Source organism: Aplidium turbinatum, chromosome 8 (genome assembly GCF_918807975.1).
Source record: "Aplidium turbinatum chromosome 8, kaAplTurb1.1, whole genome shotgun sequence".
Taxonomy (NCBI): Eukaryota; Metazoa; Chordata; class Ascidiacea; order Aplousobranchia; family Polyclinidae; genus Aplidium; species Aplidium turbinatum.
This window is the reverse complement of record NC_137479.1, coordinates 26,406,314-26,431,267: the sequence shown is the minus strand read 5'-3', so window position 1 is coordinate 26,431,267 and position 24,954 is coordinate 26,406,314. Positions and strand designations below refer to the sequence as shown.

The 24,954-nt window shown below is 37.5% G+C and overlaps 1 protein-coding gene across 1 annotated transcript; it reads left to right on the top strand.

The window, feature by feature from the left end:
• The first annotated feature begins 238 nt into the window (after window positions 1–238).
• On the top strand, window positions 239–24,954 carry LOC145776337 (sorting nexin-27-like). Its single transcript, XM_082587735.1, has 14 exons — window positions 239–313; window positions 550–653; window positions 1,529–1,646; window positions 2,312–2,531; window positions 2,902–3,094; window positions 5,218–5,352; window positions 5,695–5,894; window positions 11,068–11,146; window positions 12,923–13,083; window positions 18,172–18,264; window positions 18,917–19,066; window positions 19,398–19,538; window positions 20,122–20,226; window positions 20,814–24,954. Exons 1-14 carry the CDS (start codon window positions 303–305, stop codon window positions 20,823–20,825), a joined length of 1,722 nt encoding a protein of 573 aa, XP_082443861.1. The 5' UTR covers window positions 239–302; the 3' UTR covers window positions 20,826–24,954.

Sequence of the window (24,954 nt, the reverse complement as noted above, 5' to 3'; positions counted from 1 at the left end):
TGTATTCTGTGTTTTATTTACAATGTCACACAAACAGACTGCCGAGAATAGGACGTTGTTCAACCTTAGTTTTCAACATTACTTTTGTATCTGTGCGTGATAAGACATTAAACAGTTGACGACCAAGGATCAACAAAACCTGCTATTTTTGCAAATTCTATTCATATTCACAATCGAATTCTTTAGTCTGCTACGCATGTCAATGTGTTAACAACTTTCTCCATGTATTCTAGAGGTTTATTACGTTTGTAAGCACTTTCTGCACCCACCAATTGAAGTTACCCATCAGATACTCGTCCATAATGGGGTCAAGGTATATTAAAAACATTATATATTTGTTTCATGTAAAAATTTTGAAGTTTCTGCGTAGGAGAGAGTATCAAATTGACAAAATCCTCACATGTTTAAATTCTCACATTAACTTTGCGATCATCACTTGTTACGTTCAGTTTTGTAATAGACTAGTAGTTTTTGAAGTGATTTGCAATGGGTGCTGCTGTTTTCTTCGTGAACGGGTTTGAACTATGTTCATTACTTTTTCTTTCACAGGTCTCGAAAGAGAGAGGAGATATTTAAAGGTCCAAGAAATGTGATTATTCTTAAAACTGAAACCGGCTTTGGGTTTAATGTCCGAGGACAAATTAATGAAGGAGGTGCGTAGACATTTAGACTGTTGTCACTGCTCCCTGGACAGTATATCAATTGATGAGCTTGATTATACGTTTAATTTGTTGCAAAGCTTATTCGATTGATTCGTACCGAGTTGAGAAATATTACAATTGGAGACTTATAGCAAATATTTTAACTAAATCTGCTATGAATACTGAAAAGTTTGGGTGTTCATCAGGAAAATTATTGTTTCTTCCACTAGTTGCAGCGTTCATCTGGTGAAAGTAAAAGCAACGACAGACAGGTTGATTTATTGCTTCACTGACGTTTCACGCACCATGGCAATGCGCATCCTCAGAGCGAATAACATACAAAATAAAATTGCAAAGTTATATACTGCAGTGCGGTTGAAGGCAAGAAAAGGCTTTTGGCCATCATTTAAAATAATTTGTGTTTCATTTTTTTCTTGCCTTTAACCGCACTGTAGTACTGATATATATAACTTTGTTAATTTTTTTTGTATGTTGTTCACTTTGAGGATGTGCATTGTCATGGTGCGCGAAGGGTCAGTGAAACAATAAATCAACCTGTTTGTCGTTGCTTTTACTTTCACTTTCATCAGATGAACGTTGCAATTTGTGGTAGAAACGATAAATCTGCTATCAATCCTATCATACATTCACTTCTAAATAATTTTTTTTTTATGTATATAAATTTAATTTGAGTGCAAATTCCTTGTGAGTCTCTTCAATCATATCAATGTTAGCGTGATTATGAAAACAATATTTTTGATAGTGACCACTCAGCTTTACTCTGCTGACCACTCAGCTTTAAGAAGAAGAAGAAGCTTTACTCTGCTGAAATTTTGCAGCAAAATTAAGCAGGTTTCTTTATGATTTAATTTTTTTTTTTTGAGCAGGTCAGTTGAAAAGCATCAATGGAGTGTTATACGCGCCACTACAGCACGTTAGTGCCATCCTGGAAAACGGAGCCGCAGAAAATGCAGGCGTAAGGCCTGGCGACCGGATATTGGAAGTGTAAGTTTTAAATCAAACAAGTTTTTGTTTACTCAAACCAGCAAGCTTGACGTTGTAGTGTCTTATTTAGGCTCTAGGTTAGGAGGTCCCATTTTTGTTAATCTGGTCAACTAAAATTACGCCCTTGCATATGAGCAAGACATTTTTGCTGTTGGCTTACCTGCATAAGCTGGCAATGCGCATTGGCTTGTGATAACCATCAGCTGTGTTGCAATTCTTCAGATTTCAACGAAAACGTTGTGAAATGTATAGGCTGTGTATGTAAAAACAGAGCTCTTGCGTTTTATTGTGAAATGAGGTCAAATTTGGATAGTCTTTGGAACTTTTTTTTAGGTTCATTTACATTTCTGGCTTGGTATGAGGTTCAGACGATCCACCCAGAGAAAAAATGAATCCATCCAACGTTTCAACTAGGATTGAGGTCTGGGCTTAAATTCGAAATAAATGGCACCCGTTCGGATATTGAGAACTAGATTTTGTAAATCTTTGTATAGACCAGAACCAGCTTGCCTTTTTCGATTTGATGTTTTCAGAAAACTAAACTTCCCATCCTAAAATTTAGTACTCGTGTACAACTGAGTGCTAAAAGGTCGACTTTCTGCACTGAGGTTTGTAAAGCAATTACAACTTTGTGTAGTTTTGCCCAACCTATAATGTTGTTATAGAAACGGCACCAATGTTGAAGGCTCCACTCATCGGCAAGTGGTAGACCTCATAAAAGCAGGAGGTGAGAAATTGCAAATGACCATCATATCTGTTCCTCCGCGTGATGCGCAGAGACTGGATCCTGACGACGACTTCTTCTACGACTACACCGATATCCGAACAATTGATTTATCAATTCCCAGTTTCGAGCACATTGAAGAAAACGGCCATAAATATGTGGTAAGTCTAGGAAGCTGTAAGTGGTTTCATTTTTTTTACCATGTCCACATTATGCAATATGCATCCTAAGAAAAACCGCAACTAAAAGTCTATAAATGTGATTGTTTCCCTTGTTCTCGCTTTTATGGTTATCACATTGTAATTGGGTGTTGCTGTAACAGACAGTATTTTAAATGTTGAATTATAAACGAATAAACATTCGTCGACAACTAACTTGTTTGCGCTTGCTTGCCCTTATTTATAAGAACATTATATTAAACATATTATAAGAGTGGCTGCTTTAGTCATGATTGACTTGAATGTGGAAGAATGATAAAAAAGTAGGAAAAATTGAAAGTGCCTTTGCGAATCCATTTTTATTTTCTCATAGGCATACGCCGTCTTCTACAATGGAAAGCTAGCTGTCAAACGGCGCTACAGTGAGTTCTTGAATGTTTATGAAGAATTGATGAAAATTTTCACGGATTTTGAATACCCGAAATTTCCTGGAAAATGGCCATTTCAACTATCCGAAGTACAACTTGAAAAAAGAAGAAGTCTCTTGGAAAATTTCATACAAAAAAGTAACTTTCAATTGCAATCAGTGTTTTTTGTCGCTTACTACCTGTGGTTAAAAATTTAGATTAAGTTAACGGGAATGCAAATTAAGCAGCCAATCGCCGTGACTTCGCCAAAAACTAAGCTCTTGAGCGGCCTTTGAGCTTCGCCACAGGCTGATGCTTTTGAACAGTGTCGAACCAGCGCCTTTCGAACGTCGTATCAGAGGTCTCACCACCCGTCATGCAGTCAACGTAACCAATGATAACTAATTAAATATTAATGACATATTTCATTATATATTTTATCTTTGTTGATGATAAACAACTCACACTTTTGTTCAACTCACACTGGGTTTTTTTCGGTCATTTATCGGTCATTGACCGATTTTTTAGCAAAATGTCCGAAAAAAATATAGTCAATTTGGTCAAAATGTTCGAAAAGAAGTGTTGCAAGGTTGAGTTTCGCTGATGAACGTTGAAGAAACGTTTGTCCGTTTTAACTTTTTCTCAGCGAAACTTAATGTTGTAGCTAGTCAGGAAGTGCAAATTTTGGTTTGTATCAGCTACTTGAAAGTTTTCATCAGAAAAAATGACCGTATTTTTTCAAGTCATTTCGGACAAATGACCGAAAAGTCTCAGCGAGAAACAAAACAGTAATACCCACATATGTTGTCAGTTGGCCAATCTTATTTCGTCATGATTTGTTCTTTGGTATTTGAAGTTTTAATGTAGAGATTTTGGTTAACGTGTTGCCAATAAGACAATTTTTACGAGTCCAGATAAGTGATCATTCTGTTAACAGTTGGCAAAAATGTTAATCTAGTTCCGTAACAATTATGCGATTGTACATTATATATAACAAAGTCGTTCAAAATACTTTTTTAACAAACACTCGCCCAATGACATATTTCCAGTTTAGTTGCGCATTTTTACTTTAAAAGATGATGCATTAGTGTTGGTATTACAAAATAATTTGAATTGAAGACTTTTTTAAAAGCCTTGTAGAATAGATTATTCATAGTATGCGCAACTGTTCAAAAATTAAATAGTTGTAAAAATTAGCCTTTTGTAACTGAGTTCAGATGAGTTGAAAATTCAACTTAATCTTGTCCCGTACAAAACCTGTTCTAAAGAGGCCGAAGTATCCGAAACGAACGTGACTGAAACAAAACCTTAAAAACTGATATTTTATTGACTTGAACAATGAACATGCCCTAGTCGTCAGCCACGTGAATAGACCTACACTATGCAGACATAAATTCGATGGCATACAAAATTAAGGTTTTAATCGATATTATATAATGCATATAGATTAGAAAGCCATTTCGTGGCCGCGATCCCGTGAGAGATCTACTTGCCTAGGCTATTATAGGCCTCTACATCCAATCGATATCACACGAAGTAACAGAATATTTCACAATAGACAGTATCGTAATTGGAGGGTAATCAAAGTTTTAATGTCTCTCTTAAACGATTTATGCTATATATATCATTTCAATTGCCATATTATGTTTACTGCTGCTGGACTAGTGTTATATTTTCCACTTTTTTGACAGCAAAAAAACAAGCACAACACAACCTCTTATAAACATGTCGTTGTCAAATGGCAAAAGTAAAACGGAAAAATCTATGTGGTAAATTTACAATAACTACTGGCTTGATATTTGACGGAAGAAATTTGCAAATTTATAACTTAGTTTTAATCTCGGCTTGGGAGTACAAGTTTGTATATAAATATTAAGTTGCTGATTAATTTTTGTTTCTCAAACGTTTGGATAGAACTTGATAGAAAAAATTTGTTTAAAAAAAATGACTTTGAAACTACAAGTTATGAGGAGTTCTGTAATACTTTCTCGATTAATTATTATCCGAAGTGAGCGCGGCAACTTTAACTTAAACAATTAAACATGTTTTGCATTCTGGATGCTGTTGTAAACAAATTCACGAATTTGTACTTTGCACCCCAAAATGAAGTCATGATTCAGCATATTCACGTCCACACCAACCCGAAAGCTTTTTCCGTTTTGGTTTAACCTTTTCTGATTATTCAAAGTCTCAGCTAACCCAAGTTGTTACTTTTACATCATTTCAACCACCAGCGACGTTGAAACGAATTAAAATAACAACAATTTTTGAACTTCACCCAGCATTCAAGATCCGTGTGATACAAGAATGCGACCAGGTGCAGGATTTCCTCAAACTCGACACTTTAGAAAACGCTTCAAGCAAGTCGGATGAGCCGGAGACGCATGAGTACAACGCCGAAGAAGAACTTGGTCAAGGTAGTGGCTGGTTTACCCGTAGCGCAGATATATTATATACTTAACATTAACTTTCATTCCACCTTGATTTCTTCAACTCTTTCTTTGGTAAATTTAGGTTGCAAACAAATGCTTCATAGCACAGAGGTTCTCAACTCTTCTACTCTCGCTTACCTCTTGCCGACTTGATAAATTTAACCTTACTGGCTATTTTAGAGTCATAATTGGGATATTGATTATGTTCATGCAGATTATTTCCTGTTTTAGTGAATGTAGTCTGGGTTAAAACCTGCTTAGCATGAGCTATAAAGCCTATTTGTTCGACGTTATTTTGATCATTTGAATGACGTTGTACTGTTCCAGTTGGCCCTGATAAGCCCCCAGCGTATGAAGATGTCACCAGTAACTCCCGTCAGCAAAACGGTGTTGCTGAAGTAAAGAAAGAAAGCAAAAAAGAAGCCGCCTCAGAGATCAGAATAAATCTACCAAATCAAACCACCGAAGTACTTTCTTTGGAAGGAGAGGACTCTCTAAGCTCCTTGACCGCAAAGCACATTCTTAAGGTAGTTTTCTCACTTGTTCATTGTTGTTTAGAATGTTTTCTTTTATGTTCTGCTTTTCTACTGCATGCACTGAATGCATGAAATCAGTAGTTTTTGCGACAGCACACCTAATCAGCTACCAGTCCTTTTTTAGGGAATGAACGTCTGTAAACGTCGAGTCATTGTAAAAAATTGACTATTTGCTAAATGTCAAATATTGCTTAATGCTTTGTACGGCTCTGGATATGAGATTAAACTAAAGACCCAGGTCCCAGATGCGTCAAAAATCTCACAAGTGATTTAAATCTTTTGTTTCTTCTAAAACCCTGATCTATTACAGATTCAGCAGAGTTGTGATTAGAGCAAATGGATCAGCGATCATGATTCTTGCGTCTAACTGAGCTTAATGATCGCCGAGTTTTCTCAACATTGTTCAAACTAAGAAAGTGTTGTAGATTTTGTGAAAGATTTAGGATCTAGAACAGCGACCGTCAACAGTAGAATAATTCATTGGTTCGCTTGTAAATCGATAAGTTGCATGGCATGAAACGCAGTCTACAGACCAAGCTGTCAATCAAGACCGGCATAGAATTTTTGCCATGGTTGCCAATTGGGTCATTCCATATCAACTCAGCCACCCATGTATATGGCACCTCTCAGATTTTGCTGAAAAGTTGTCATACCATACCTTAGGCTACCAAACGAAAGAATCCTAAGTTTTAGATCAATATCTCAAACGGTTTTCACATGGTGGCCATTTGAATTTCGGGCGCTACCCTCGTTTTTGACTTGGGGGGGTAGCAAATAGCAATTTCAGCCATTTTCAGAGCCCCATAACTTTTATTGTAATTGTGGTAGAAGACTAAAAATTGCTGTGCTAGTTCATTATCAACTATACTACACAATTCAATAGTAACAAACAACATCTCTTGATGCATAAGTGTTAGGTGGGTCATCATAATCCTGTTTTTTTGCCCCGTATAAGTGATTTTTTCAATTTTCAAATGCTTCTACCACCCAAACCAATCAAAATATTTCTCTAAAACCTAATTATTTGTAATATTTGGAAACTTTTCTTCTGCCAACTTGAATTTGGGAGTTGTGGTACCATTAACAGAGATCTTATGGGGGTCTGAAAACCCTATCAGGCAGAAATGGCCCTTTTTAGCCCCTATGTTTAGAGCCCCAAATGACCGCGTGGGCATTTTATGGTCATGCTGAAATTTATACCAGACAAACACATACATTTATGCTTTCATTTCATGAAATAAAATGTTTGAGTATCAAACTCCTTCACTATAAATTTTATGTTTTTAAAATGTAACATTTTGGTCATTTTTGGCAAATAATCTCAAGTCCTTAATGTAGGTCAGAGAAAATTCAACAATGATTTATCATGAAAACAGTGAAAATAAGTAGTTACTATGCTTAGTGATCATAAACATTGGAATGCTGACACTGTTGACCATTAATTTATGTTCAAAATGATGCTTTCACCTCTTCTCACCCATGAAAAAGTACCCACCTGCAATCAATAAGCCATTATGTAGAGATAAAATTGTAGGGAAATGATCTATACGTTTTCAAAAAATAAATTGTTTTCAGTTTGCACTATAATTCTGCATTATGTAAAATGCTTAGCTCAAATCAGTATTCCAATTGTGCGGTTGTTGGTACACCACTCTCACCAAGCAGTGAACAATGCTTAGGGTCCTGTAGATGGGTCCATTTAGGAGTATTTTTTAGGTAGATTTCCAATTTGGCAAAATTTTCTATTCACCTGATTTTGTTTTTAAGATATTTATGATTTTTGGTTTGTCATACTTGATCCAATGTTACAGGCTACAGCACAAAATAAAAGGGAATGCATGATCCATCTTTGTGACTCACTCTTGTTACCTCATCTAAAACAGTTTATCCCGAATCTGCACAAAGTGATCTATTTTAGCGATGGTGCAGCTTCACAATATAAAAATTATAAGAACTTCACCAACCTGTGCTATCACAAACATGACTTTGGTATTTCTGCTGAATGGCACTTCTTTGTCACTTCGCATGGGAAAAGCCCATGTGACGGAATTGGAGGCACTGTCAAGCGTTTTACAGCACGTGCAAGTCTTCCGGCCCCCAATGGACATTCTTTTCATTCGTACTATATTGATGGAAATTGGAATAAAGCAATGGTGTGAACGTGTTCCCCTAATAGTTTTTGTCGAGGCATAATGTCTCTCCAATTCATACTCTTCTCAACCATGCACCAATGGGGAATGGCCTTTTCCTTCTCCTGTGAATGTGGTGCCGAGGAACAGACCACAGAGTGCAGACCACATCATCAATGACTGCTCCATCTTCAAGCCACCTAACAGAGTGGAAGGTCTGCGTGTCATGGATGATGAAACCAAAGACTGGCTGCACTCGAGTAGCCTTCCAGTGTAGTCCGGAAACATTGTGAATCTGGGGTGGTAAAAGGATAGACCCTCGGCCCCAAAGGCTCACACGAAGACGATACTTTTCTTTATTTTTTTTAACACCGTCTGCACTAATGAAGAAGAACTGAATGTTTTTGATGTTTGTTGTTGCCCATTCAAACATCTGTAATGGTGTCAAAATATGGTTTGCATTGGGGGCCGGAAGACTTGCACGTGCTGTAAAACGCTTGACAGTGCCTCCAATTCCGTCACATAGGCTTTTCCCATGCGAAGTGGCAAAAAAGTGCCATTTAGCAGAAATACCTAAGTCATGTTTGTCACCAGATTCAATATTCACTGACATCAGTGCAGAACAAATCTGTGATGCAAAACATTTGGATGAAGAACGCTTGCTTTCAGATCAATCAAAAATCTCAAGTCTGTTCCAACCAGGAATATACATTGCCTGTATCTATGATGATGATTAGTTAATTGGAAATATTATTGAACGTTCAGATAAACATGGTGGATGTTTTCGTAAAATTCATGAAGCGTGTAAACAACATTTTGATGTGGCTGCCAGACCAAAGACAAATGCCTTGTTTGGTGCCATTCCAACATATAATTTGTTGTGTATGTGTACCAGAAACCTACAGACACAGTGCTCGAAAATACAAACTTAATCAAAAAGATTAGGGAAATGTTCTGACACCACTTCCACAGTTTCTTAGACAATAGATGATATTCAAACTCAACTGAGCTGATTTGAGATATGCATTTTACATAATGCAGAATTATAGTGCAAACTGAAAACAATTTAATTTTTGAACACGACTTAATCATTTTCCTACAATTTTATCTCCACATCATAGCTTAATAGGGTGTGCCACTTTGTAACTTTTTTTTCATAACCAAGGTCTCAACCCATTTTGGGGTTCCTTTTAGGACCAAAAACTATCCCAAAAATAGATCAGAAAGAAAGAGAAGAGATCTATGTTCGTTTGCTTCTTCTTCGGTAATTATATTGAGTTGAAGAAACTGAAGAGAAGACATCATATCCCTATGACATGATAACCCCTGTGATCAAAAGCATTGGTGCAGTGAGCCATGCACGATGGGTGGCCAAATTACTGTGTGAGTTAAAGCTTGCTCTGTATTCTCTTCAGTTTGTTCAACTCAATACAATTACCGAGGAAGAAGCAAACGAACATAGATCTCTTTCCTTGTTTTTGATATTATTTTATGTTCCTGCATGGATAACAGCACCTGATCCATTTGATGCTCCATATAACGATCTCCATCTGCTTAAAACTCTTCTTCAATTTAAGAAAAAGAATAATCTTCCAGAATCTTTTTCAAAGTTCATTGCAGCAATGATAAACCGTCTTATGCAACATCTGTGGTATCTTAGTGAACCATTTGTATTTTTGGTATTGCTTTCTGCATTATCGTCTGTGCAAGAAAAAGAAAAATGTCGTAAAGCATTGCTAAAATATGAACCAGCTTCTGAATCATCGTTGAAAAACTTGGGAAAATTAGTCACACCTGCAGAAATGACAATGTCAACCAACATGAATTTATTGAATAACTTGTTTGGACCAGATTCTTGGCTTCCCAAAAATTTTTTGGGATAGTTTTTGGTCCTAAAAGGAACCCCAAAATGGGTTGAGACCTTGGTTATGAAAAAAAAGTTACAAAGTGGCACACCCTATAGCTTATTGATTGCAGGTGGGTACTTTTTCATGGGTGAGAAGAGGTGAAAGCATCATTTTGAACATAAATTAATGGTCAACTATGTCAGCATTTCAATGTTTATGATCACTAAGCATAGAACCTACTTATTTTCACTGTTTTCATGATAAATCATTGTTGAATTTTCTCTAACCTACATTAAGGACTTGAGATTATTTGCCAAAAATGACCAAAATGTTACATTTTAAAAACATAAAATTTATAGTGAAGGAGTTTGATACTCAAACATTTTATTTCATGAAATGAAAGAATAAATGTATGTGTTTGTCTGGTATAAATTTCAGCATGACCATAAAATGCCCACGCGGTCATTTGGGGCTCTAAACATAGGGGTAAAAAAGGGCCATTTCTGCCTGATAGGGTTTTCAGACCCCCATAAGATCTCTGTTAATGGTACCACAACTCCCAAATTCAAGTTGGCAGAAGAAAAGTTTCCAAATATTACAAATAATTAGGTTTTAGAGAAATATTTTGATTGGTTTGGGTGGTAGAAGCATTTGAAAATTAAAAAAATCACTTATACGGGGCAAAAAAAAAGGATTTTGATGACCCACCTAACACTTATGCATCAAGAGATGTTGTTTGTTACTATTGAATTGTGTAGTATAGTTTATGATGAACTAGCACAGCAATTTTTAGTCTTCTACCACAATTACAATAAAAGTTATGGGGCTCTGAAAATGGCTGAAATTGCTATTCGCTACCCCCCCCAAGTCAAAAACGAGGGTAGCGCCTGAAATTCAAATGGCCGCCATAGGAAAACCGTTTGAGATATTGATCTAAAACTTAGGATTCTTTTGTTTGGTAGCCTAAGGCATAGTATGACAACTTTTCAGCAAAATCTGAGAGGTACCATATACAAGATATCTTCATATTGGCTGTTTTGATATGGAATGACCCAATTGCCATAATCGCTTGTGGCGAAGTTCTGAATAGTTTGAGACGGCGATTCTGTTCTGGATATGGGTATTGTGCAACTATTGGAAATATGCCTTTACTTTTCGGAATTCATCGAAACAACGGTTTTGTTTCAGAAATGGTGTGACAAAATGGAATTGGAAGATTCACTGCACCACCTGTTCTCTCTCTACGTTAGAAGGGAGAAGAACTTTTGTGAGTAAAGATTTTTGAACTCTTAATACTTGTGTAATGACGAAATACGTAATTGTCAGTGTGCCAGTTATGAAAAAATTCGTCATTTTTACATTGATTCAACGTCTGCTGACGAATTTTACCACCTAGCATAGCAAGTTCTTGCCTGCGTTAGCGCACAATTTCATTACGAAAAAGAATATAAAGAGTATGATACACACTTAGTTTTTGGGATATTATTACTGCTAGTGACGCTCATTATTGCCAAGTTATTTGAAGACTGATGCAGATGTGCCACGATATTGTGGATAAATTTTCCTGTTTTTTGTACGTTGATGCCAATCCGCTCAGTGTTCGCCGTTACTTCTGTGTATCAAATCTCCTGTCAATGCCTGCATGTTTGATTGGTTAATATTAGTCACATCTGTGTGCCGGTCTTTGGAATGTCCCGCTGCATTATAATCGCGCTTGTTAATAATTAATTTACTTGCTGAGACAAGGGCTTTCGGGAACAAAGCCAGTTTGAACATATTGCCATGAACTTTCGTCCATTGTTTCTAACACACCAAAGAATTCCAGGCTCTGTCTACGTTCTTATTGCGGAAGCTTTTCGTATGCCAGTGGCTGTCTTGCGTTTTCGTCGTCCCATGCAGTCCAATACAGTACACAATGCTTGTCCAAAAAAACAATCCAAATGAAAAGTTGCTTTAACACATATTGAGTGACCCTTATCTGGATAACATGCAAATCAAGCACTTTGTTACGTTTCTTGCCGAAGCAATATTATGTATAACTGGGGATAGAAACGCCGCTGTTTTGACCGGTCTCACCAGTGCAGTAAACGTACATCGGATAGAACATTCTATGCATATTGCATATAATGTTTTTGTAGACTAAAATCTCTGGTTTAATCCCGGTTAAGTGTACTCGCCTGAGTACAGTGACTTTCCAACGACTTCAATTTTACATGGATAGCCTTGATTGGGTGTTTTTTTTAACCATCTGTTCCGAGCATAAACGTTGATCAACATTTTTTTAATGGTATTGACGTATAAGAATGCTATGGGCTTCTAAACTAGAACACTTCCAACTGAACTACAGTTCCGTCGTGAAGCAGTCATCTATCACGGTATCACCACATAGATGTTGTCCCCAACAGATTTAAGTCCAAATTTGTACGATCTTTAGGCTTGGCTTGAAATGTGCTGCTAAGATTGAGTTTTTGGTTGTTTTTTTGACCATGTTTCAGTTCGAAAATATAGCAACTTTGTTTAATTCACAATTTCTGAAGTAAACAACGCTCGTGCTACTAATAGCGAAACTTAGTCTACTACTTTGTTGTGACTCATGTTGGTTGTTATCAATCTAGGGCTATGCTAATTGCTAATGACTCAAGCCACGCGACGTGAAAGAATAACCTTTGTCCGTTCTGCAATCTTGTCTTTAGAACCAATTCTCTGAGAATGGTATCATCATTTACTGTATTTTGTAGAAACTGTATCGCGCTCTCAATTACATAAGTTTGTGTCATTGTGGGAAACTGTATTCTCGGACTAAGAAAGCTTCTTTGAGAGCTTAATCCTGGCAACTTCGCATGTTTGTAGAGGCTTTGAACAATTGATGCAGATCCGGTCACCGAGTTTGACAGAGTGAAGTTTCCGATTGTTGAAGTGTTGTTGTTTAAGAAGTTTTTCATCCTCTAGATCCCGCTGAATGAAGAGCACTCTTTGAAATGGGCTGCTCAATCTTTGTGGTATTGAGATGTTATTTTTCCAATTTCTTTGCGTGCTTTTTCAGATTGTAGGTTACGACCTGAGGAAAGCGTCAAGACGTACGCCAGCTTGGCAGTTTCCAATCGCAAGCGATCCGACTTCGCGGTGAGGAAGTGGCTTTTCAATCCAGCCACGGAGAAGAAATTAGTCGAGAATGACAAAACAAGTTTCCTATTCTTTGGTCAGGTACGGACTTTTGATCGCGTGAACTAGTGTGTTCTATTGTCAAAATTAATGAATATGCTTCTCTATTGCGGTGAATAAGATGCAATGCATAAACTTTGTGTGTCCCAACGATTTTTAAAGCAACGCTATGTTCACATTTTTGTGTACATTTCTGCCAACATTGTTCTCTTCTTTTGGCTGTCTTTCTTCCAATCAGCAGAAGTTGTTTTTTTGCGTCTCTACAACGTCTCGCGATAAAAGGGCCACTTTTTCTGATTGGCACCAAATCTGTCATCATCTCATCTGCCAACCTCTTTCACACAACTTGTCGACATCCTACCGATTCTGGCACACAAACTCATAGCCCAGCTTGTAAAAACAACGTGTTTTGCAAGCTGGACGATCACTATTTGTGAGAGTCGTTGGGACTCCTACCTTCTGCTTGGGAAGCAATCAAGCTGTAGTTTGGAGTTTGGTAGTTTGGAAGAATCTTTTCTGTTGTTGGTCCCAGGGCTGTGGAGTCGCGAGACAAATATGCGACTACTACTCTTCAGTTTAAAACTGGCCGACTCGGGCTTAAGTGTTGCCTTTTTTTTTAATTCTTGTTCTTTTTTATTTTTTTTCCTAAATTATATTTTTTTTAAAGTTGTGCTCGAAATTAAAACGGCGACTCTCATAAAAAGAGACAAGAACAAACACTTCTCATTTCTGCTGAAGGGTGTGAGCGCAATACGGAGAACAAGAAACTCTATTTAAAAAAAAAGATTGCAAACGACTCAGACTCGGGACCTGCCAAAATCTCTCTGACTCCACAGCCCTGGTTGATACCCTTGTTCATTAGCTCAGACGGAGAAATGCGAATTAAAAAACTTTCTCTCTGTCCATTTCATTGGTAAAGAATCCAAACGTTTTGTCAAGAATATGTTTAGTTTTATTAAATTGAAGTTCAACAGTAATATTGTTCCCATTCATAAAACATTTAAAGTTGGTTATTATTATTATTAGTTTAAATCAAGGACTCCCTCCTTTTTGTGTTCAAATGTCGTACACAAGTTCACTTATTTGCACGATGCGAACTGTACTATGTACAAACATTGGTATGTCCACTTGGGTGGAGTGAAAAAAACTTTTTATAAAATTTTTATTAGCTTGGGGTTGGAAAACTTGCCAATTACTACTAAAACTAGTTGTGCAAAATTAGAATGTAATCTGACGAGAGCTTGATCTGCCACCAGCCACTTGAAAATTTACCATTGGGCCATTCCGTGTCAATTCACACAGTCAAGAAATTCAACCTCATAAATTTTACACACCTTTTCACTATCTTATATGATGAATACCTGCAAAATTTGAGTGAAGTTTATTGAGAAGCACGAGAGTTATAAAGCATTTAGTTTGGGGGGGTCTGCCGAGAGGGCACAATTTTTTTTATTTTTAGCCATGTTTGAGGTCCTATTACTGCTTAAGTAAATTAGGTAAGAACCCAATTTTTTTACAGGTGATAGTACTGCTGACATGTATTGAAAACACAACACCGTTGACATTGTCACTCTAAAAGGTCAAAGACATCCAAATGTGGCCGTTTCCAGCTCTCGGTTAAAATTTTCCAAAATTTTAAAACCTTGCCAAGACCTTATTTTTGATTGGTGTTGGCTGACATTTAGTAGAAATGTTGTTTACAGGATTCTCCATGAACTGAGAAAATTTCAGTGCAAAATATTAAAGGGGTTGGGAGGTATTTAATGTGAAACCTGGGTCGAAATGACAAAAAGCAAAAAAGAGGTCCTTTTAATATCTCGGTTATTTCTACTAAATTTCAGCCAAAACCAATCAAAAATAGGGTCTTAGCAAGGTTTTAAAATTTTGGAAAATTTTAACCGAGAGCTGGAAACGGCCACATTTGGATGTCTATGACCTTTGACCTTTTAAAGTGACAATATAAACGATGTTGTTTTTTTCAATATTTGGCAGAAGTACTATCACCTGTAAAAAAATTGGGTTCTTACCTAATTTACTTAAGCAGTAATAGGACCTCAAACATGGCCAAAAATAAAAAAATTGTGCCCTCTCGGCAGACCCCTCCAAACTAAATGCTTTATAACTCTCGTGTTTCTCTATAAATTTCACTCAAATTTTGCAGGTATTCATCATATAAGATAGTGAAAAGGTGTGTAAAATTTAAGAAAAATTGAAGAGGTTGAATTTCTTGACTGTGTGAATTGACACGGAATGGCCCAATGGTAAATTTTCAAGTGGCTGGTGGCAGATCAAGCTCTCGTCACATTACATTCTATTTTTGCACAATTAGTTTTAGTAGTAATTGGCAAGTTTTCCAACCCCAAGCTAATAAAAATTTTATAAAAAGGCTTTTTCACTCCACCCTAATGTCTACGCGACATTTGACCACGAGAGTGAAGGAGCACTTGGATTAACAGCTTTCAACAGAAAAAATGCCATTAAAGATCATTATCATATATTCGATTTCAAACACTAAACCATCCCTGGAGTCTTTTAGAATTGTGCGTAAATGCTTTACCAACTTTGATACTAAATTCCATGAGACTTTGCTCATAAAATCCTGCAATCCTCGCCTCAATAGGCAGTTGTTCGCCGCATGCGCCTCCTATTTGCTAAATGTCTTCACGTAATTTTGCGTCATTGATGTGTGTTTTTCTTTGCGCAATTAACCGTCATGTGATTTTGCCTCTCCTCTGCCTTGACGTTAGAAGTTCTTTACGTTAGAAGTTCTTTTATTTTTTTGCACTGTTACATTCTTATGCGTTTCTTTTTTCGATTTTGCGTATCTAGATCAGTTTTGTAATTTCAATTTATGTACTGTAGAATGTCTGAAAACGTTTGTATTTTTTACTTTATTTTCATGCTATTATATTATGTTAAATGCCGTGTAGTTATTAGGTTTTATTGTTCATTAGCACTGACCAGGGCTGCGATTTTTGCCTTTTTCGGTGACGAGGTCACTCGACACGCGCCATCACTATTCGACAAACGCCGTGCCATACGAAAAAAAAAAAAACGAAAAAAAAAGGAAAATAAAAAGGAAATAAAAAAAACTGAGAGAGGACTAAACGTAGTCAGGTCGAGGAACAATCGGGGGGGGGAGGCATTACGTGATGCAATCATAAGAGTGCTGACTTACGTAAACTTTCTTGCGCCAGGTACTTCAAAGCAAGGTCTAAAAGTGACGCTTCACACGAGAAACTCCCAAGGCGTCAGCGCCGCCATTTTGAACACTGCGGGAGAATGCTTTGATCGAAGTTCCAACGCCTGGCATCAAACATTTCGCCACACACGTTTTGTGCTATTCGACACAACGGGTTTCTTTTATAGATAAAATAACCGAAGTAGGCTACTTTAATTGTCAACGTGTTTGCAAGTTTGTATTTATGTCTGACTTATGCACTTGTTGTTCCAAGCTTGCAGAAATGTTTTGCAATGTGAATAAGGAATAGTAGACAGATAAACACGGTTGCAACTTGACTTCCATCCACTAAAAGGGTTTCTGTGATTACGTAATGGGCGATTTTGCATTTGCATTCACAAAAGCACACAACCCAGCTGGCAAAACCCGTCGTTTTTACATTGATTCAACGTCTGCAGACGTTGAATCGAAAAAACGAGAAGCGAAAAATATACTAGAGTAGTCTATCACGAGTCACGACCGCACTGTTTGATTTGTAGTGATGTAATAATACCAAAAGTAGCGATACGCACGCTGTTACGTTAAATCACGTTAAATAACTCAGAGGGAAAAGTAAGTTAATTTTGGGTTGATTCAACGTTCGAGTCAGCACAAATCTATTTAATTTTCCTGGCGGGTTACATTGCGTACCCAGACAGCAAAAATCATCATTTTTACATTGATTCAACGTCTACAGACGTGAAGTCAATGCAAAAATAACGAATTTTGCTGCCTGTGTAATAATGCCCAAGAAGAAATATACGTTTGTTTTTCATTAATTCGACATCTAGCGACTTTGAATTATCATAAAATAACGTTAATTGTTCAACCAGGTACCGGTAACAAATTAATATCTCACTGCGAGATGATTGCCTCGATTTACGTTTACACTAACATAATTTCGGCACAATTGAGATACTGCGAGCAAACACAACACGAGTCTGTTTGATAAAGAACTAGTTGTCACAATCGGAATCATAAGACGCTGTATGGAAGGATGAAGCTGTCGCATCGTCACTGGAATACTTGAAGACGCAAAACTGCCCGTTCATGAACGCGCAATGCCATATGATCAGAAGCATTATTTTTCTTTTCTGCTGAAGAACCGTTTATCTAATTTCGTATTACTTTTTTAACTTGACCCCGTAGCTTTTCTAATTCCGATTTGTTTGCGTCATAAAATTCTTTACAAATTTTGCAAAATACCACACTAACTTTTCCTTCTGTTTGATAATCTATAGCAGGTAAATTCCACTTTTTAACTGTATCTTCTTTCACGATGATTTATATTCGCAACGACACCGGTAAACAATAAGCATTCGATGAAAAAATAACATTTGCGTAACAATTAAGCCAGTATTCATAAGGTGGCAAACTTTTTACAGTTCACAATTGAGCATTGTCAGCGCATAAAATAGCTTGCGTGATGCTCTGGGCTACCGCCGTGTGACACGCGATGAAGAAGCGCATAAAATTTCGTTTGATTAAACAATAAAGCATACGGCAATTGTCGCAGCAATCCAACGTGTGTTGATTTGGCGACGGCAATGTTTTTGCCGTCGTAGATGGAATCACTCAACCAGCGTTAAAAACTTAAAGTAAGTGACTCTGATACCACACAACTTGTGCGGTAACTCGCGGCCAAACGCTTATAATCTGACTCTTGTGGCGTCATATTACTATTCGACAAACAAGCGTAGAATTTTTGGTCGTTCGACAAAAAAGAAAAAATCGCAGCCCTGGCACTGACGAAGATAAACTTCTGGTATCACTTTTACGATTGAGGTCCATACTTCACAAAATGGTCACATTTCTCTTTCTCTGAGACGTGCCAAACCCTAGACTTCCGAATTGAACAAAATTATCGTTTACTTCGGTTGATTAATTCACATATTATGATTCACTTCTAGACTGTTGATGACGTCAAAGAAGGTCGTTTGCATGTTACGTCACGCATTGCATCACAATTGAAGATGTTGGCTTCTCAAGAGAAACATGGCGAGGTGAGGCGACACCATTACCAATAACTTCAGTTTTAATTTCATCAGTTTCTAAATTCAGATCGTTTCGTCAGCAGTTCATCATATCCAAGCACTACTCTAGCCAGCAAACCTCGTTGCTTTTGCATTGATTCAACGTCTAACGACCAAATCAATGTAAAAATGACTTGTTTTGCAAGATGGGACCCAGTCAGAAAATCAGTCTACAAACGTAGAAATGTAGACATATATATAATATGTTTTTGAAATATTTGAACACCCAAAATAATATTTTTTTTTGGAACGTTGAATCAATTTAGTGAAAGCGGTGGTTTGCTGGTCCGGTAACAGTACATCCTGTGTGCTGCAACATCTGGGCATGAGAAACTAAACCAGTCAGTGCAAAGTGGTGTTTTTTGCATTGATACAACGTCTGCAAGCGTTAAATCATTGTAAATAAAAGGTAACTTTGCCAGCTGGGTGCTAAACTTTACTAAAGAACATGTTTCTCCTGCACATGTTATAGAATGTAGAAAAAATTCCTGACTTGAAAACTCATTCTTGGTAGCTTTTTCTGTGCACTGTTCCATTGCAAGTTTTCTGCTCAAGTACAAGTGATCAGATCACTCAACTTATCATTAATCTTCTTTCTTAAACATCTTTTTGTCGTTCGCAGTATCTTGAACTCGCTTCAAAGTCTCAAAGTTACTTGAGCGTGACGTTTCCGCATTGCGCGTGTGATTCACGGAAGCGAGGTCACGTGATTGTCAACATCTCTTTCCAATCCTTCAAACTTTTTGCTTGCACAGAAGACGGAGATTTAGAAGTAAGTGTGCACTGTGCAATGTTTCAAATATAAATGAGTGAGTGTTGATGAAAATGTCACTTTAAAACGTTTGGCAGGCAAACAACTTGAAATGTTGATATGAAAATGATTATTTTCTACTGCGAACATGTTGCAATTACAGTATAATCTGAGAGATGGCTTGAGAAATACTGTTAAACGTACGTAACTAAAGTATCCATCAAATTTCTAAAGTTGCTGCGACTTTATATTTCGGTTGCCTCACGATCGAACCAGTTGGGCAGCGATGAAACACAACCTATGCCTTTCAATAGCAACTGATGCTGAGCGCATTTAAAACAACGTTTTACAGTCGCAAGTGATAGAGTTCGTTTGGGATGAGATGAAGGAGTGGAAGATAAAAGAAAATGATGAGGATTCCCAAGCTGGGTTCTGCTTCCAGTATCAACGAGGCGAAAAGAAAGCACGATGGGTTAAGATTTTCACGGAATATGTAAGGAGTGGTTATCCGCATATAAATGTTTAATGTTTTTTTTCGTTTATCTGTGTTTGTTATGCTTTTAGTGTATTTTCTACCAGATTTTTGGCCTAAAAATGGCCACCCCTTGATTACGTAGTGATTAACAACACTCGTCAAGGAGTCACACTTGGGAAAGACGTAAATGGCTGGTTCCGTATTTTTCGTCGTGTCCAGGCGTACCCCGGTGTTTGAAGGTATAGATGAAGTGGACGAAAACGCAAGGAAGCCAATCTTCATGTCCATCCATCAGACACGCCTTTTAAGTGTCCTGCCACAGACACAGTGCTCTTAAGCGGTGTCGAAGCGACGTCTCTTCAAATGTCTTATCAAGGATTTCACCACTCGGCTATGCAGCTAACATTGACCCCATATGATATATTATCATAAAATTCGTTTGCTTGGTTTGGTATTGTTTTCTCTTTCAGAAGTTTGCGCTGCGTTCAACGATTGGGCAAGACCTTCCGTCATCCATCTATTGTTTTACTTGTTAAGATACGCTTTTTCATACAACTCACATTTTGTTCTTCCGTTTGGTTTGAATTTCTTTTGTTTTCAGCCGGAGTTCATGCATGACTGTTTCGCCAAAGTACTCGCCGAACTAAAAGAAGATTCAAAGCAGCAAGTAAGCGAAGAAGAAGAAGATTCCGATGAAGAATCAAAAGTGAGTTTTATGATTTAATTTGAGCTTGATTCAAGCCACTTGGTAACTTCATCCCACCCCCCTGATGTGTTTGGGAATCTGATACACAAAGAACTACTTCTCACAATGGTATTGGAATTTCCTAATACCATAAATAATATAACTGTTCAACAATTTGTTTTAAATAAAACTACTTCATTGTTTGATTAATTCTGGTTCAACTAACTAGTCTGCTATTTTCCCAACTCACATGAGATGTTAGTTATGTGGCTCAAGTCGTCACGTAATGGTTTCTGACCTAAGCTCGAAGGGTTGCTAGTTCGAACCCACTTCTTGCACTCGACTGTCTTAGCAATATTTTTAATAAAATGCCACTTTTAACCATGATCATCCTGTTCGAAAGTCACACCCAGCTTTTAAAATTGATCCTTTGTTAAAGGTAAAGAATGCGATACAGTATTGCTTACCGCGGGTGGGTACCATCCTGGTTTTGATGGAATAAAACGAAGTTTGAAAAATACTCAGCTTTGATATTTTTGCCGTTTAGTTTGTTCTTAATTTTTTTTAACTGAAGCCCCAGAATTTTACAAATAAAGACTTTTTTTCAGGATATGTTCTGAAAGATTTAGGTTTCCTGATGCTCGTTCACGACTTTCCTCACCAATCGTACGTCTCTCCTCGTGGTGCCAACCATCCAACACGAAGCACAGAAGCAGCAACCGCTCTGGTTTCATTCCCAAAAAAAGACCAATCTCTCATCTTTTCAATGGGTCCTTCCCTTTGCTGTTGGATGCGAAAATTCGTTTGCGTCATTTTGGCTCGACAGTCCATCTGTAGCCTTTGAATCAATGTAAAAAGTGAATGATTTGCTCTCTGGGACGTTAGTTATGCTCAACACAAGATCCTGCTCTCTTTACTGCTCAGCCGTCCTTAGTTTAACCTAAATTTTATACCCAATGATGTTGAATTTACATTGAAATTAACATTGTTGTAATTTGAGAAGTTACTGTTGATTCTGATCCAACCTGATCAATTGTGTTGAGCAAGGTCTTACAATTTTCTTGTCCATCTGCTGGAAGTTTTTCTTTCACGCGCTCCAACGAGAAAGTCTTTTAACAACATAAAAAAAAACGTGTTTCAAGTTGTTGTGAACAATCCCATCAAAGCTGGGGTATGATCAACTTCATTATACGAACAAACAGATGTTTCATTTTATATTTTATTGTACATAAGATTCAACCATTTTCATTTCTCTTGTAACTAATTCTATTGCATACTGTTGTGTATTGTCATGTACTAATCCTGCATGGTCGGGTGTAAAGCCGTAACTTGACGAAAACGAAGTTGTGCTGGTGTGGCAATGCTGTATGACGTCATCCTCAGCAAGATAGCTGAGTTGAATCTGAGACACATACAAAACTATTTCTATAAAAATGTCGGATTTCATTATTGTTTTGCTGGGTTTGACTCCGTTTTTAGCTTATCTGCCACACTAGAAGGATTACGCTTTTTTTCTGATTTACAAAATTCCTACTTCTCATGGGTTATATAGGAGTGAAGTGGTTTTTAAAGCGTGATCTATTTTCGTAGGCCACGTTTTAAAGTAATTTAAGTTTTTTTGCTGTTGAAAGCAAGCTTGTAGCCAGGCTATTAAAATTAGCAATTGACCCTTCTAATGTTGACGGAAAAGCGTAGCTGCCCTTTCCGTAATGCAATGTCCCTATACTGGGAACGTATATTCAAATGCTAAAGAATGATACGTCCGAGTTTCTCCGCTTGGGAAAATATCAGTCAACAACTTCGAATTTTTGTCTGTAGTCGATGACCATTCCTTTTGCGACAAGCATCAGGGGTGTTAAGCAACTTCTGTATGTGGGAGATATCTCATTGCAACTATGTGCTGCGCATAATCACATAATTAGAGATGTTCAACTCATTGTAGCCAGACGTCAGCAAAGGAAAAAGATTTATTTTGTTGTGACATTAACCTGAGAGTAAGGTTATGAGGCAAAATGATGTGATTGTACCTTATGCTTACCAAGGCTACTCAGAATTATATTGCTAACAATCTATCTCTGTGTATGCGCTTTTCACCGTGATAATTTCTTTCGTTCACGTCCTTGTTAGCTTGTCGATTTTATTTGAATCCGCTGATCTTTTTAAAATGTTGTCCAAACGAAAAACGTGTTCATTTTATTTTCAAGGGATGCTCCCTGCTAGCATAAAAGTTCCACACTTGTTTATTTTTTTGAGGTTGTTCATTGTTATAAGACATCAACGTCGCGTCATTTGCGACGTTCCTGTTTTCTGGCACGTTCGCTGAGCACTTGATGGAGCTATAGCCATGTCAAGTTTGTGCACAAGCAAGTGCAGCGATATCTCAACTTTATTAAAGTCGTTTGAATACTTTTTTGAAAGACCAAAGTCGGGTTGCGCAGGTTTGAACAAGATTAAACCGGATTTATTACTCACACGACAACATGTCACGTTTCGTCGTCGTCGTGTGAGCCTCTGGGGCCAAGGGTCTATCCTTTTACAACCCCATATTCACGATGTTCCCGGACTACACTAGAAGGCTACTAGAGAGCAGCCAGTCTTTGGTTTCATCATCCATGATACGCAGACCTTCCACTCCGTTAGGTGGCTTGAAGATGGTACAGTCATTGATGATGTGGCCTGCGGTCTGTTCCTCGGCACCACATTCACAGGAGGAGGAAGAGGCCATTCCTCATTGGTGCATGGTTGAGCAGACCGTACGGAGACGGTTGAGGCGCACCCATGCCTGTATTTGAAGTATCAGGCCGATGGGGCGTGTGTCGGCGTCGGGGATGAACGAATAGAATCTGGTGGTGCTTGACTTTCATTCAGAGTTCCATTTATGGTCTGCCCAAGTAGCTCATGTCACTTTTGATGAAGATCCATAAATACCAAAAGTTGTTCGCAGATGTAGGCTACTTTCTGTGGTAGAAATTGCATTGAATTGCTTACTACAGTAATTGCCGTTCAGTATATGGCTCATTGAATATAACATCAATCGATTGTTTAGATTTGCTTGTGGCGACTAGATTTACTGAACAACCAAACTTTCGCCACGTGGCGTATTCTGATTGGAGGAATGTTGTTGTCGTCACGCGAGATTTTTTTCCTTGCTTTGGCCTTAGAATACCTTACAGTGCTTAACTGATAACGTTTATTTGATGTAAGAAGATGTAGTAACGATGCCGGTTTGTCCCACGATAAAGCCATCATTTGTCTGCGGTTTTTCTGAAACCAGAAAAATTTTGAAACTGAAATAATAATCAACGATTTAGTATTAACACCACAGATTTTCTCGATAGCCATTTTCTCCATACTAATTCTCACCACACCTTTTTGGTTATAAACTTGAATCAATGCAAAAATGATAGTTTTTCTTCCTGGATAGCCATTGTGTGGCTAATTGTTCATCCTCTCATATTCAAAGCATTGAAAATACGAATAACTTTTCTCATAAATGTATAATTTGGTTTTCTTACCAAAGATTATAATTTATAACGTTAATAAAAGAAAAAGTAACTATAAAACAGCGTTTGTCTGCATAAAAGGAGTCAGGTAATGCAAACACACACACTGTTCTTCCATCTCAAAGAGCTCAAATATTTGTTATCAAAGCATTGTCCAGTTTATTTTTAACACATTTTCATACCACGCCAACAAAGTCGCCATTTTTACGTCACATCAACGTCTTAAACTTATGTAAAGTCTTCAAGTAGCCTATCGATGAATTAAATTATCGATTTATATTATTAGGATATGATTTCGTCGACGATGGGAGAGGTTATATTTTTTCATCTTAGTGCCTATCCTTGTCATACAAGCTCCACCCTTACAATGAATGCGACGTTTTGTCACAAGTCCAGCAAAATTTTGCAGTTCTTGTCGACTCAATAATGTTCACACATTATATTAACGTAACATAGGCATCACTCATCCGTGAAGTCACGTGGGTTGTTCTGTTAACACCCACTACGAATCACATGTAGGCTAAAATGGGGCGTAGGCTTTCTTACCGGTCGAATAATTCCTGAAAACTGTAGGCGAATCTGAGATGAGAAAACAATTGTGTTTGTTTGCCATTGTCTTCAAAGGTTGTGCTCGATGACATCTATCACGTGTTTCTTGAATTGGCCTGAAGAGACGCCAAGCTGGTTTGGGAGGACGTGTGTCACAAAATTCTTTTTTCTATTTTGTTAAACGTTTGTTGATGGTCAATTAACCCACAATGGCAACTTATGGCATACAAATCGATCAATGTCGAGTTTGTGTATATTGTGGCTATGCGGTTTAGGCAAGAATATTGGCACCCTTTCAACAATGTCAACTTTAGAGGCAATGTTGCCATTTTTGAACTTGTGATTTTTGCTGCAATATTTTCCATTGTTTTCACCTTACTCTCATTGTTTATAAAAATATTGTAAGTGTAGATCTGAATACATGCATTCACATGTGTTTATTTGCAATACAGGAATATTATGTGCAAAACTGTAGAAATATCAGAGAAAAAATGAAGCCTTTCTTTCAGCATGTGCACTGTGGTCGGTTCCGATTATAAACGTCGTTCTGGAGACGAGAGGTTAGGCCAATGACGGGAGCTAGCAATTAAGGGATGCTTCCACAATTCCAGTTGGAGTTGTGACGAGGGTAGGCTACTCAATACTCATCTATGTCATTGTTTGTATTTCTCCTCTTCGAACCAACAGTTCCGTTTCT